The following is a 16045-nucleotide window of genomic DNA, read 5'->3' as shown; positions in this document are numbered from 1 at the left end:
AGCTTTTAGCAGTTGCCTTATGTATTTAGGTGCTCCTATTTTGGGAGCATATATATTTATAATTGTTACATCTTATTCTTGGATTGATCCCTTGATCATTACGTAGTGTCCTTCCTTGTCTCTTGTAACATCTTTATTTTGAAGTCTATTTTATCTGATATGAATATTGCTACTCCAGCTCTCATTTGATTTCCATTTGCATGGAATATCTTTTTGCATCCCCTCACTTTCAGTCTGTATGTGTCCCTAGGTCTGAAGTGGATCTCTGTAGACAGCATATATATGGGTCTTGTTTTTGTATCCATTCAGCAAGCCTGTGGCCTTTGGTTGGAGCATTTAATCCATTCACGTTTAAGGTAATTATTGATATGTATGTTCCTATTACCATTTTCTTAATTGTTTTGGGTTTGTTTTTCTAGGTCCTTTTCTTGTCTTGTGTTTCCCACTTAGAGAAGTTCCTTTAGCATTTGTTTTACAGCTGCTTTGGTGGTGCTTAATTCTCTTAGTTTTTGCTTTTCTGTAAAACTTTTGATTTCTCCATTGAAACTGAATGAGATCCTTGCTGGGTAGAGTAATTTTGGTTGTAGGTTCTTCCCTTTCATCACTTTAAATGTGTCATGCCACTCCCTTCTGGCTTGTAGAGTTTCTACTGAGAAATCAGCTGTTAACCTTATGGGAGTTCCCTTGTATGGTATTTGTCATTTTTCCCTTGCTGCTTTCAATAGTTTTTCTTTGTCTTTAGTTTTTACCAATTTGATTACTATGTGTCTCGGTGTGTTTTTCCTTGGGTTTATCCTGTATGGGACTCTCTGCACTTCCTGGACTTGGGTGGCTATTTCCTTTCCCATGTTAGGGAAGTTTGGGACTATAATCTCTTCAAATATTTTCTTGGGTCCTTTCTGTCTCTCTTCTCCTTCTGGGACCCCTATAATGTGAATGTTGTTATGTTTAATGTTGTCCCAGAGGTCTGTTAGGCTGTCTTCATTTCTTTTCATTCTTTTTTCTTTATTCTGTTCTGCAGCAGTGAGTTCCACCATTCTGTCTTCCAGGTCACTTATCCGTTCTTCTGCCTCAGTTATTCTGTTGAATATTGATTCTTTCCAGTGTATTTTTCATTTCAGTTATTGTATTGTTCATCTCTGTTTGTTTGTTCTTTAATCCTTCTAGGTCTTCATTAAACATTTCTTGCATCTTCTCCATCCTTGCCTCCATTCTTTTTCTGAGGTCCTAGATCATCTTCACTCTCATTATTCTGAATTCTTTTTCTGGAAGGTTGCCTATCTCCACTTTATTTAGTTGTTTTTCTAGGGTTTTATCTTGTTCCTTCATCTGGTACATAGCTCTCTGCCTTTTCATCTTGTCTCTCTTTCTGTGAATGTGTTTTTCATTCCACATGCTGCAGGATTGTAGTTCTTCTTGCTTGTGCTGTCTGCCCTCAGGTGGATGAGGCTATCTAAGAGGCTTGAGCAAGTTTCCTGATGGGAGGGACTGGTGGTGGGTAGAGCTGGCTGTTGCTCTGGTGGGCAGAGCTCAGCAAAACTTTAATCAGCTTGTCTGCTGATGGGTCAGGCTGGGTTCTCTCCCTGTTGGTTGTTTGGCCTGAGGCAACCCAATACTGCAGCCTACCCAGCTTTTTGGTGGGGCTGATGGCGGACTCTGGGAGGGCTCACACCAAGGAGTATTTCCCAGAATCTCTGTCACCAGTGTCCTTGGCCTCACGGTAAAACACAGCCACCCCCCGCCTCTGCAGGAGACCCTCCAACACTAGCAGGTAGGTCTGGTTCAGTCTCCTATGGGGTCACAGCTCCTTCCCCTGGGTCCCGGTGCACACACTACTTTGTGTGTGCCTTCCAAGAGTGGAGTCTCTGTTTCCCCCAGTCCTGTCGAAGTCCTGCAATCAAATTCTGCTAGGCTTCAAAGTCTGATTCTCTAGGAATTGCTCCTCCCGTTGCTGGACCCCCAGGTTGGGAAGCCTTACATGGGGCTCAGAACCTTCACTCCAGTGTGTGGACTTCTGTGGTATAAGTGTTCTCCAGTTTGTGAGTCACCCACCCAGTAGTTATGGGATTTGATTTTATTGTGATTGCGCCCCTCCTACCATCTCATTGTGGCTTCTCCTTTGTCTTTGGATGTGGGGTATCTTTTTTGGTGAGTTCCTGTGTCTTTCTGTCGATGATTGTTCAGCAGTTAGTTGTGATTCTGGTGCTCTTGCAAGAGGGAGTGAGAGCACATCCTTCTACTCTGCCATCTTGAACCAATGTGCCCTTATCATTGATTCTTAATTACTCTTTTCTGAGTGTACATTTCTCAATCCCATGTTGAGATGAGTGAAATATAACCCTTGCCAGAGGAGTGTCAGATCCTGGAGCTTGAGAAAATTGCCATGAGCTTTGTTTTTTAAAAGCTTAAGGCCCTGTTTCAATGATCTTTGAGAGATCAAATCTTTGGCTTCCTTTTAATCTAGTCATTAGACTGAAATTGAGTAAAGAGCATCACAGAACCATATGCAGATACAGATTTCCATTTTTTCTAACTGGTCTAATTTCAGCTGAAAATTATTAAAGTACGAGATGAATGGGTCATGGTCAAGGATTCAGAACATTCCAATTGGTTTCTTGATCTCTGAAGTTCCAGCTCTGACATTGCTACTCACTGATGTTTTTCCGTCCTTCTTCTGCCTGGTCTAAGGAAGCAGCAGTCTCGGTGGAGGGGAAAGGGCACATGAGGGCCTTGCAGCCTGTCAGATCTCGCTATGCTTTTATGATCACTGTAAGCTGAGGCAAGTAGCTGAACATTTCTGAGCTTTCATTCCTCATCTGTAAAATAAGTTTTATACAGTCATTCAATAGGTTATTGAGTATCTAACAGACACTGTTGTGACAGCCACCATTTTACTAAGCACTCATTATGTGCTTATAGAGTATTGTGTACATTATCTGACTCAAGCCTCCAAACAACTCTGAAGAAATAATAATAATAATATAATCACAGTAGTGGTTAACCCTTATTGAGCATACTCTACTTGCCAGTCACAGTGCTAAAAATTTTATGTAAATGAATTTAGACCTGATAATAATCCAGTGAGGACAGTGTTGCTTCCTGCATTTTCGGAGGTGAAACTGAGTTTCAGAGTGATGAAGTTTGTTGCCTTTTATGAGTCACACAACTCCTAAGAGGCTGCGGTAGGATTCAAATCCAGGCAGCTCACTCCAAAGCCTATGCTTTTAACCACATTGATATTCCACACAAATTTATTATCATAAATACTGTTATATTTCTTAAGATAATAGTAGATTTAATAGAAACAGGTTTTGTTCTCTGGGATCTCACAGCTTGCAGGAAGAAAGTAATGGTGAGTGTCTAGAATTGCTTTATCCAATCACTGTATGCAGTAGCTAGATAATGTTTTTTAAAATGCTGGTATCACTTTTTACATAGAGTTTCCCTTCAGGGGTGGAACAGGCTGGGATGAGCATCACCTTATGGGAGGCCCAGAGTAGAAAAACCTGAGGGATGTTGAGGAAGAGGTGTTTGTCTCATTAGTCACAGTTATCTTGTGTGATTCTGATGAAACCAAGAAGATTATGTAAAACCTTATACCAGGCAGGCAGAAGAGAGACAGACAATCCATTCTGAGAGAGAAAACCCCCACAAAATATGGAAAATGCTATATGTACAAAAATGTTCATTAATACATTTTTTATAACTGCAAACAAAACAAAACAAAACTTGAAGCAACTTAAATGCCTAACTAATAGGGAAATGGTTGTCAACTATGGTCCATCGACGTTATGGGGTATTTTGCAGCTGTGTATTTATTTATTTTAATGTTTTGCTTTTGCAAAAGTTATATCTGCAGTACTTTGAAAAGAAGAAAATCATCTGTGATTTGACCACCCTGTGATAAACATGATTAAGATTTGGTTTATTTCTTTCCAAGTTATGTTTATTTCACTTACAATGCAGTGGCCATTATTAGGAATAGTTACAAAGATAAGACAGCAAAATTTCTCAATGAATACTATAATAAGTAAATAAAAAAGGTTGTTTTTACAAATATGAGAATAAATAAATAGACAGGAAAAGAAATTGGAAAGAGCTGGACTAACAACATTCTAATGGGAGTTATGTAGGGTGTGGGCTTATGGGTGTTTTTTATTTTTGCTATTTTCTTCATTGTGTTATGGGTCAATAGTGCACACTCTCAAGAGCTCTTGGGTGTTAAATTAGTAAAATCTATACTTAATGAATAAGGTCAGACTTAGGCAGATGTCTCCTCTAAATCCTTGCTTCTCAGAGTGTGATTCTCAAACTAGCAACATCAGCATCACCTGGTAGTTTATTAGAAATACAGTCCCCAGCCCAGACCAACTGTTAGAATATGAGTTTGACAAAATCCCCAGGGGATCCTTATTGACATTAAAGTTTCCACATGCATTGCTCTAAATGACAGGCTTTCTCATTTGGGGAAGAGCGGAGTTTGATGATAGCTTAACCAAAGTATTAATAAATCTAAACATAATGTGCTAATAGGAGAGGGTTGATTGGAACATTGGCAAATGGAAGTGGGGCAGCATTTGAAAATTTATCTGACACTGTTGAGAGGTTAGAGAGTCAACTTGGGGACCCCGGCAAGAGTCACTAGGGAGCTGAGACTTCATGGAGATCACCAAGTGCTCGCCCGGCTCTCCAGGGTATGAGTGAGCTGTCCCTGTAGCTTCTCCACTGCCCTTTGTTTGGCTCTGTCTTCCCAGGTACCTCTTGACTATTCTTTGGTTTTCCTTCTAGCTTTCCTTCAGAAAGAAATGGCCCTTGTCATGTGTCTGAGAGAGATCTAGTCTTTTGGAGAGTTCTGTACTTATTAAAATATAAATAATTGCCATCTCTTAATGCATGAGTATCCAATCTGTGGATTTATTTCTAATAACTCATATTACATCAGCATCATTGTGAATTTGTAAATCTGGCATGCTTTTGGTTGATAAATGTCCCTGTAACAGAGGCTGATAAATTTTAAGGGATTGCTAATAAGATTACCAACAAAATTCTAGAGGGTTGAAACCACCTAGAGATGCTGTTACCTGGAGGACCTGTCTGGGTGGCCAGGAACCTCCTTAGGGGAATGTAGATGTCTCTCTTGGAAACCACATTAACTTTTGTGATTGATTTTTTTTAATTGAAATACAAATGGATACCAAATGGGAAGGAAAGTATCCTAGAGTTTTGTTATTCAAGGAATCCTAACTTATTTGGCCCATTGTAGCCCAAAGAGTACTTCTCAATTATTGATTTTTCCCTTCTTCAGTGTTAGTTTTTGAAAGTATTTTAGGAACGTTGAACTTTGTGTTTCTGTGACACCTCAGAAGTTAACGTGGCTCAATGTTTTCCTTTTAGAATGAGATCTTTTTTTCTAACATTTTACATGGTGTCCTCAGAGAAGATCATGCCCTGGTATCTAGAGCCGTCTCCATGAAGGTGGAAAATTTCACAGAAACCAATGAAATAAACGAGCTCTTTGACCTATTTACTTACAACAAGGTAAAATCAGTTACACATTTACATTTGTTCTGCACTCTTGGAGAAAGCTACATAAAATGGATTCTAAGGGTCCTAGACTAACGTGCTACTACACAACTTTGGTACAAAAACCTTAATATTATTCAATAGATGGATTTCAGAAAACGTGGTTAAATCAGTTCTTATCTAGTAAATATTAATCAACTACAATAGGTGCTCAGTATCATCTACGTTTATTAATATAGACTTAGCTTGCTACTTTTAAGGTGAACCCTTCTGCTTGGTAGACATTTGTTCTTGTATCGACTGAAAGAACACACAACATAAAAGTTGTGAGTTAAGTTTTATTCAGGAATCTTACTGAGGACTATAGCCCAGGAGACAGCCTCTCAGAGTGCTCTGAGAAACTACTCCGAAGTGGTAAGGGAGGGGCCAGGATATATCTGAACTTTTTTTGCTGGGAAAAACATGCAGTCAAGCATAAAAAGATTACTGCTAATCACAAGGAATAGACATCTCAAGTTAATAATTTTAGTGCTTTTCTGTATATGGAAAAATGTAAGAATCTGGGGTCATTGAAATTTTTCCTTACATATGCATCTTAACTATCTAGGGGCCAGGATACTCAAAGCACAGAATGCTTCCTGTTTTTCTCCATCCTGAATTCCCCCCAGGGTGCACTCTCAGTGGGCATCTGCAGTGGCTAATGGCTGATCCTTGTAGAACTGGAATGGCAGGCAACCATTTTTCTTTACACTTGCCGTATGAGTATCTCAGTTTAAAAACTTTACTGCACCCTGAACTCTTTATATGTAGGACATTTTCTCATCTTTTACCTATTAATTAGTGACAGTCTCCTATTTTATTAGCACATTTGGGGATAACTCAGACATTCAACTAAAGTGCACAATGCAATCAGAAGCACAGCCCAGAATCTTGCTTATCAGAATGGAATGCGTCAATATTTAGATTACCGAATTTTGTTTAAATAATGGACAGCTTCTTATGTCTTAGGGAGCGTCTCTGGCCCGGATGCTTTCTAGTTTCTTGAATGAGAAAATATTTATCAGCGCACTTAAGGTGAGTTTACAAAATTGTTGTTACCTGGAAAACAGTAAACATAAATTGCTTTGGCATGTTATTTATCTTAACCTTAACTTTTCTATTTTGACAGTCATACTTGGAGACATTTTCTTACTCAAATGCTGAGCAAGATGATCTATGGAGGCATTTTCAAATGGTAATTCTCTCACTTCCTGCCATGTTTTTGCTGAGTTGTTTTGTAAGATTGGGAGGCCATGTGTGTATGGTGATGACACAGGAAAACCATCTTTCCTTGTTTGTGACACTCCTTTAAGTCAGGGGTTGCTTCTTTAGTCTTCACCACTATATTCCCAATGCCCAGAAGAGAGCCTGCATATGTTAGATCCATAAAAAATGTGGTCAGTAAATGAATGAATGAATGAATGAATGCACTAAGGAACCATTCATATACAGAGAGTTGAACAGAATTAAATTTGGTCCAGAATATCACCCACTGGGAATTACTGTACTATATGAATGACGAAGGGAATAGCTATGTAGTTTCTTTTAGGAGATTGCTACCTCAAAAGATTTTGATGATAAATATCTGCTTTTGTGATGATTTTTTTAAAACAGGCCATAGATGACCAGAGTAAAATTCTTTTGCCAGCAACAGTAAAAAGCATCATGGACAGTTGGACACACCAGAGTGGTTTTCCAGTTATCACCTTAAATGTATCTACTGGTGTCATGAAACAGGAGCCATTTTATCTTGGAAAGGTTAAAAATCAGACCCTTCTAACCCACAAGTAGGTAGATTTACTCCTCTGTCTTCACCTTCCTTGGGATTGAGCTGTGATCAAATGGAAACCAGCCTGTGGGTGAGGAAGCATAACCCCTACTGGATACACACCCGTCCATGGGGTGATTCTGGGATGGTGACTGAGTGTTCCATGCAGGATGTCGCTGGTGTGCTAGGATGGGGCAGAGCCCCTCATGTGCTGAGCAAGGCCAGAGACCTGCATTTAGGGATTCAAGCAGTGCCCCTCCCCTGGGATATAGGGCCACACCCATGACCAAAGCTTTGGGTGTTATGCATTCTCTTCTGTCCTTTAGACAGAGGTCATGAATTAGTCGGAATTCTGTGTGAAAGGCAGTAAAATAGAGCCTGAAATGCCTCCTGTTAGTTAAGAAGAAAGGGGATCCTGTTGCAATGTTGTCTTCCCTTCCCTAGAAATGGAACTGAATGGTGACTGTATCCTTGAGGAATAATTCTGTGCATGTCTGCCCATGCACTTATCTGTGCTTTTGTAGCCATACCTAAAATGTTAGAATTATAGATCCCAGATTCAAACCTTAGGTAAGTCTTATTCAAAATCTCTGAGTTTCATTTGCCTTATCTATAAAGTAAATGTAATAACATATATCCCAGGGGATTATTGTAGAAGTGAAATGGAATAATAAGTATAAAGTGGCTTAGCATTCATCACTTTCTCCTCCCCTTTCCTTCTCTTTCTTGTTAGATAATTTTCAACTGTTTTTTTAAAATAAATTTATTTATTTATTTATTTTTGGCTGCGTTGGGTTTTCGTTGCTGCGTGCAGGCTTTCTCTAGTTGTGGTGAGAGGGGGCTACTCTTTGCTGCAGTACACAGACTTCTCATTGCGGTGGCTTCTCTTGTTGCAGAGCACAGGCTCCAGGCTCGTGGGCTTCAGTAGTTGTGGCATGTGGGCTCCGTAGCTGTGGCTCACAGGCTCTAGAGTGTAGGCTCAGTAGTTGTGGCGCATGGCTTAGTTGTTCCACGGCATGTGGGATCTTCCTGGACCAGGGCTCAAACCTGTGTCCCCTGCATTGGCAGGTGGATTCTTAACCACTGCACCACCAGGGAAGCCCTTCCAACTGTTTTTGATAAAATTTTTGATCCTCAGATCTCATTATAGTAAGTATCAGCACAAATGAGTAATTAATTTTCATATATCACCACCAAAATTTTCAAGTTGTCCTACTCTTTCTTTAAAACCCCAGGGGCGGGAACAGGAGACCTGCAGGTCCCTTCTCCCTATGGTATTTCATGACTTGTGAGAAGAGGTGGCCTTAGCTATCACATAAACAGAGACCCTCAGTTCAAAGTCTGAGAAACCGGACTTTTGAGCGTTTGAGCAAGATTGGAAATAATTGCCCAAATTCCAAGTAGTGTGTCTCTTCAGATGACTAATGTCCTCCCTGTGGTCAGCGACTTCATCCAGGTCATGTCCACCAATGTGGGAAGAATGCCAGCATTCAGGTAATATGAATAATCTGGCTGATTTTTGTTGAACACTTTTCAGACAAGGAGAAAGCTTGAGGTGGAGAAGCATTTTGAAATGTTTGTCAAGCTTTTTCTTCTTAACTGATTATTCAACTCTCTTGGCACAGATGGCTTTGGGTCTGTCTGTAGCATTTGAATAACCCCTGAGTAAGGCCAGGTGGCTGTAATTTAATATAAACAGGCCTTGAAATTTTCAGATACAGGAGAGTCTTAGTAGCTACCTTAAGTTATAAAAAGAAGCAAATCTATAAGACACAAGAAGAGAGTAAATAAATAGCCAAAGCAAAACTGACTTCTGAAACAACAGTGAATAATTCTAAGTGCAAAGTCCTGCATATCCACAGGGAATGGCCAAAGAATTTGAGTTCAGTTATTTTATCTTATTTAATATTGGCTCAGAGCTGATATTCTTATGTGTGAACATTAACTGAATTTTTCATTTTTTTCCAAAAAGTGACACATGGATTGTACCTATCCTTTGGATAAAAAATGGAACTACACAGTCTTTAGTCTGGCTAGATAAAAGCAGCAGTAAGTAACAAATTTTAAAAAATATCTCCACATATATATGCAAATATATATGTGTATGTATATATATATGTGTGTAAACATATATATATTTTATATATATATATATATATATATATATATATATATATATATATATATATAAAGGCAGAGACTGAAATGTTGAAATGTCTATCTTTTTTTTTTCTTTCTTTTTTTTTTTTTATTTTGCGGTACGCGGGCCTCTTACTGTTGTGGCCTCTTCCGTTGCGAAGCACAGGCTCCGGACGCGCAGGCTCAGTGGCCATGGCTCATGGGCCCAGCCGCTCCGCGGCATGCGGGATCTTCCCAGACCGGGGCACGAACCCGTGTCCCCTGCATCGGCAGGCGGACTCTCAACCACTGCTCCACCAGGGAAGCCTGAAATGTCTACCTTTTGGAAAGCTATCTTGTTTACAACTAAAATATTGTATCATTCTTGTTGAACATAGAGCTTTAAAGAAAAGTTTCTGATCAAAAGCCATTATATGTGAAAAAATATAATTATGTGGTAAGATCAATACGTATTTTACAATATCTTTACTTTTTGTTTTATTGGACTTATTGTTTAGAATTAAGAGGGTGTAGTACAGATGTGTAGTAAAATATTTTTAAAATGTACCATTTCAAACTTTTCACCTGTTTCTTTGTAGAAGTATTCCCTGAAATGCAAGTTTCAGATTCTGATCATGACTGGGTGATTTTAAATTTGAATATGACTGGATATTATAGAGTTAACTATGATAAATTTGGTTGGAAGAAATTAAATCAACAGCTTGAAAAAGATCCTAAGGTAAGGTTATATTTTTACACCTTTTATTAAATATCATTAATATTGCACTCTCTAGCCTTTAGAGGTTGAGCTTTCATCAACCTGTCTGGTGGGAACCTGACCCCTGTTGCCACCCCTCACCCCAAGGCATACTGGATTTTTTTTTTTATTCTTAGAAAGGAGAGGTTTTGGTTGAATGCATTGTGTTTTTGAACATTAATCTCACTTTTCCACAATAATTTTACCTTTCTAGGTAAAAAATCAGAAGAATTTCCTATTAACCATTAATTTTGTGATCTTAGGCAAGTTAAATGTTCTGCTTCAATTTCTTCACTTTAAAATGGGAATAATATCATATCTTTCTTATTCCTTATGAGGATTAGAGATGATATAAGTAAACATATACTTAAAATTTCAAAGCCCATAATAGGTGCCAGTACGTATATGCTAGAAAATGTTAATTTTCTAAAAACTGTATTTTCACCCTCCCTCAAAGGAGACAATTTAATTCACAAGGTATCAATAATAATCCAATATTGCTTTAAGTTGTAAAAACAACTGTAAATTATTAGGCAACATAGAAATATTAAAATATTGGCTAGCTCTTATCAGTCAGATTTTAATTGGTTGAATTAAACCAAATCTCCATTGGTGCAGATGGGTGCTGGCTTAGAGGTCTATAGAGTTGGCTCTGCTGTGAAATCTTGGGCTGTTCATTTAGTCTCTATTCATAAAACTAGAGAGTTGAACTAAAAGATATCTTAGGTGTCTCTCTCTTCAAAAGTTCTGTGAGTCACATAGCAGCCTCTCTGGCAGAAGAGGCAGTGCACAGCATACTGGTCCAGAGCTCGGGTTCTGGGTCAGGTAGACTTCTGTTCATATTTTTGTTCATCATTTACCAGATGTGTGACCTTGGGCCTCTTGTTTGCCCAGTCATGCCTTGGGTTCCTTATCAGTGTAATAATGGGTGTAATAGACCTTAAAGGGTTGTTGTGAAGATTAAATAAGGTGATGTGTGTAGTATGTTTAACAGAGGCCTGACACAATTTGGGCATTCAGAACATGATCAGTAATTTTTAAAAATTATCATTGGTCTTTTGAATAAAGGTACAAAAAACAGTTATAATAATACTTTATTTAAAAATCTTTTTCAGAGTAGCTAAATTCTTTTTAATATCTAAGGGCAGTCTTAGCCACGGAAGCACTAGGTCATGCCATTATAGCTATGATTTCTTGAAACCCTTGTAGATTTACTTATTGGAAAACTGGGGTCAGTTATTCATACAACATAATTGCTGAGCAAATAAAACATTTCTATTATTAATATTAATCTAGAAAATGTAAGTGTTATTATTACTGCCAGAAAGGATATGCGGCTACAACAAAGGAAAGAATTAAGCTTGGCTTGTTCAGATGCTTAAAGGGATGTTGTGAAGATAAATTTTCTGGGACCACATATATGAACATGCTGGGGAGGGTATTGAAGGACTGCTGTAGGAAACTTTGGGCACCCTTAGGACACAAGCTGAGACAGAGTCCTGTGGCCTGACAACGCCAGGGAGCTCAAACCGAAGCCTGAGGAGTTAGGTTGGCAGTTGACTCCTGCCTTTTCATGATTCAAAGGGCTTTGTTGGTGGTATGTGTCAAATTAGTAAACTCTTGAGAAGAGAGATACCGTTGAAAGGAGTACCTCACTATTGCCAAAATAGAGCTAAGTAATATTCTCTAAGGCTTCCTATGCCAAAAAGTCCCCTGACAACAATTTGGACGTTGTGATACGATTTAATGTATACTTTCTGTTTTGGAGAGGCCCTTTAAACTTGGCTTCCTGTTTTATTTTTTAACATGCTGTTTTTCACAGAGTATTTTGGCAAAACTCTCAGCCATATTTAAGCCTTATGATTGATGTCTAGAGGGATCACTTATCAAAAGCAGATGTATAATAAATAAATTATGGGAACTATCCTTAGAAATGAGCATTTCTCTGTACATAATTCACATGAAAGTGCTTTGTAAGCAGCAATGATCTTTAATGTTGTTATTATTTTGAAAGTTATTTTTTCACTAAAAATGTTCTCATCTTTTCCTGAACATTTTTGGATCTCATTTGCAGGCTATTCCTGTTATTCACAGACTTCAGTTGGTTGATGATGCCTTTTCCTTGTCTAAGTGAGTATATTTTCTTCTTTCATCATTTTAGCGTATACCTTGAGAAATTTATAAAAATAATAACCTCATCACTATGAACTTGGTTCTTTAGTACATATAGGCCCTAACTTATTAAGATTAGGATCAAATTCTGTGGTTATTGTGGAATTTATGATATGAAAGTTGCTAGAATATGCAACAACATGGATGAACGTTGAGGACATTAAGCTATGTGAAATAAGCCAGGCACAGAAAGACAAATACTGTATGTTTCTATTTACATGAGGTACTTAGTAGTCAGAGTCAGAGAGACAGAAAGACTGGTGGTTGCCAAGGGCTGGTGCAGGAGGGTGGGAGGGGGCAATGGGGAGATATTGTTTAATGGGTACAGAGTTTCAGTTTCACAAGATGAAAAGAATTATGGAGATGGATAGAGATGATGGTTGCACAACATTATGAATGTATTTTTTTAAATTTTTTATTGAAGTACAGTTGATTTACAATGTTGTGTTAGTTTCTGCTGTACAGCAAATTGAATCCGTTATACATATGAATGTATTTAATACTAGCGAACCATACACTTTAAAACGGTTAAGAAGACAAATGTTATGTGTATTTTGCAACAATAAAAGAATTAGAAAAAAAGGCAATTCAAAAAAGTCATTATCAGGATAAGAGCAATAACATCTACTACTATTAGAAATGAAAGCCACAGAAAACAATGTTTTTTACAACAATTTGACAAGAAGGAATATGTTCTTTCTCAAGTCAAAACTTGGTAGTTAATTATATGAAAATCGTATATTTTCAATCAAATTAACTTTGGTATAATAAGGTTTAAACTGATTATGGAGAAATTTTGAAAGACTCTTAAAGGAGCAGCAAAGAAAATTCAATGTTTTAAAAGGAAGCCCTGGGCTTCCCTGGTAGCACAGTGGTTAAGAATCCGCCTGCCAGTGCAGGGGACATGGGTTCGATCCTGGTCCGGGAAGATCCCACATGCTGCGGAGCAACTAAGCCCATGTGTCACAGCTGCTGAGCCTGCACTCTAGAGCCCGCGAGCCACAACTACTGAGCCCATGTGCCATAACTACTGAAGCCCGCGCGCCTAGAGTCCATGCTCCGCAACAAGAGAAGCCACAGCAATGAGAAGCCCGCACAACACAAGGAAGAGTAACCCCCGCTCGCCACAACTAGAGAAAGCCTGTGCACAGCAACGAAGACCGAACACAGCCAAAAATAAAATAAATAAATTTGTAAAAATAAATAAATAAAATAAAATGCCTTTCCATGAGAAAAAAAAAAAAAGGAAGCCCTTAAAGGAAAACCTTTAGAAGGATGCAGTAGAGATGATGTAAACAGAAAAAAGTAATAGTGTTTAAATATTTATAGGATTATTGCAAAATGTATAAGAATCATTATTTTAAAAATCTCAATCAAGAGTAAAAACTTAGGTAAAATACAAGTGATTCAGACTTGCATTTGTAAAGATTGCTAAATGTTTGGGTTTTCTTGTGTTTTTTTTTGCGGTACGCGGGCCTCTCACTGTTGTGGCCTCTCCTGTTGCGGAGCACAGCCTCCGGACGCGCAGGCTCAGCGGCCATGGCTCACGGGCCCAGCCACCCCACGGCATGTGGGATCTTCCCGGACCGGGGTACGAACCCGTGTCCCCTGCATCGGCAGGCGGACTCTCAACCACTGCGCCACCAGGGAAGCCCCTAAATGTTTAAATGGATAAATTTAGGAAGATTGTAGAAGATGTATTCATATTTTTCTAAGATACTGGAAGTTATGGAAATAAAGTAATTGATGTATCCAAAAAAAAAAAAGTTTCTGGAACTAAATAGATTATCAATTAAGATTTTGAAGTGATTTTTGTTACCCAATGATGATGACTGTAGGTATAATTTTAATGAGCCTGAATTTTAGTGTATTACAGAATTATTGATTTCATTTATATTGGATTTACTCAATATAAGCCCTGCTGATAAGTTTCTAACCAGGAAAATGAATATATGCTCAGAACTTAAATTCCAGACAGTAAAATTAAGGAGTACACATAATAAATGATGCAGTGTGTTCTCTCTTTCTTTGGCCTGTTGTATTTCTTGAATGAAGGTCTGCGTATTTTATCCTTCGTTTTTTTACTACTTTTCCCCATGTGATGTACAGCACATTTCCCCGCCCACTACTTTGCTGAAACATTTCTCTAAGATTATCATGACTTTATACTGTTAACCACATCCTCCTGCAAACTTCTTTTTTGACTTCCTGAGGCTCCAATATGCAAACCTAGTTCTCCTCCAGGATCTGACTTCTCTTTTTCCTGCTGCCGTGAGCATCCTTAAGACCAATCATGGTTATGTTATTTTCTTCTATCTTTCCTCTGGATAATTCATGCCTTCTGATGGTTTCAATGATCATTTTATTATGTACATGTACATGCCTAGCAGATATAAGGTACGCAATAAATGTTTATGAAAGGATATGTTGATGACTTCTAAATCTAGGTGTCTATTTGTCTCCTCCTGTCTTCTGTTTATCCTGTGGTCATTTAAATTCAGTACCTTAAACACTGAATTTTATTTCTGTCTCTAAATTGCTCCTGCTATCAATTTCTCTCTGTCTGTCGAAGCTACTACTACGTTTCCCATCCCCACACTTGAAACATCAGAGATATCCTTGACTGCTCTCTCTCTCTCTCCATCTCCCATCAAGTCATCATGTCTTATCTATTCATTCTGGGGTTCTCGGGAATGTCTTTTGGATTCTCACCTCACTTACCACCTTCACTGCTTCCGTGCTAAGCCAAGCTTCCATCACCCTTTGCCTAGCCTATTGCATTAGCTTCCGGCCTTTAGTCCTTTAGAATTCTATTTATATTAGAAGTCCATTCTGTTTTCTGCAGCACAGTTGCAACAAAATTTTAAGGTATTGATTTCATGATGTTACCCCGGCTGTTTAAACACCTTCCCACCCCATGTAAACTCTTCATCCTGATACTCAAGGCTCTCCACACTTTTGATTTACCTTACCAATTAACTCCCATCTCTCACTACACATAAAAGAAATTCCCTGCCTCGGTTAACTTGGTCTGCCCATCACACTAATTCCCACTTTATCTTCTTGCCCATCACACTAATTCCCACTTTAAACTGCCTTCCTCTATCTCTCTACTTATTCCAATCCTACCCTTCCTTCACTGCTTTTCTCAACTTCCTTCTCCAGAAGGCCTCCCTGCCTCTCGCATCACATGCGTATATTTTTCTTCTTTGCTACTTTATTGTATTCGTTGCCTCTGCTAGCGCCTTTGATTAACACCTTCTTACGTGCAAGTCTCAGCTCTTCACTAAGTAATAAGCTCCTCGCTGGTAAGCAACAGGAGTGTCCTGTTTGTGTTCACTTGTTTTGTGTTCCTACTAGTATCTGGCAGAGCATTAGATAGAGAATGACTTTTAATTAATACTTGTTGAATGGAAATTATAGTCTCTTAAGAATGTATACCAAATGCACAAATATTCTAGTGCCTGACAATCAGCCCAACATTTGGCCTGGATTTTCTACAACCTCCAAGAATTTGGGCACTTGAATCTATCAAGCTGAAATTGAGGGTCTGTCCACATCGCTTGGGTTCTACTTCATCGATGAGATGGCACTTTTACCCTCTAGCTTCTTGATTTCATATACCTTATTGAAGTCAGGCACTGAAGCATGGAACAAATATGAGTTTT

At 38.5% G+C, this 16045-nt stretch overlaps 1 protein-coding gene across 1 annotated transcript in view; it reads left to right on the top strand.

Annotated features, from left to right (window-relative positions):
* The window catches only part of LVRN (laeverin), a 78846-nt gene that overhangs the window by 47889 nt on the left and 14912 nt on the right, over positions 1-16045 (top strand). Inside the window, exons 7-13 of the mRNA XM_060006976.1 lie at positions 5395-5538; positions 6532-6597; positions 6692-6757; positions 7177-7349; positions 9303-9379; positions 10048-10187; positions 12280-12335. Coding sequence (XP_059862959.1) covers positions 5395-5538; positions 6532-6597; positions 6692-6757; positions 7177-7349; positions 9303-9379; positions 10048-10187; positions 12280-12335 — 722 coding nt within the window. The remainder of the gene's footprint in view (positions 1-5394; positions 5539-6531; positions 6598-6691; positions 6758-7176; positions 7350-9302; positions 9380-10047; positions 10188-12279; positions 12336-16045) is intronic.

Source organism: Delphinus delphis, chromosome 3 (assembly GCF_949987515.2).
Source record: "Delphinus delphis chromosome 3, mDelDel1.2, whole genome shotgun sequence".
NCBI lineage: Eukaryota > Metazoa > Chordata > Mammalia > Artiodactyla > Delphinidae > Delphinus > Delphinus delphis.
The sequence above is the reverse complement of the archived record's forward strand: the minus strand, read 5'-3'. Positions and strand labels throughout refer to the sequence as shown.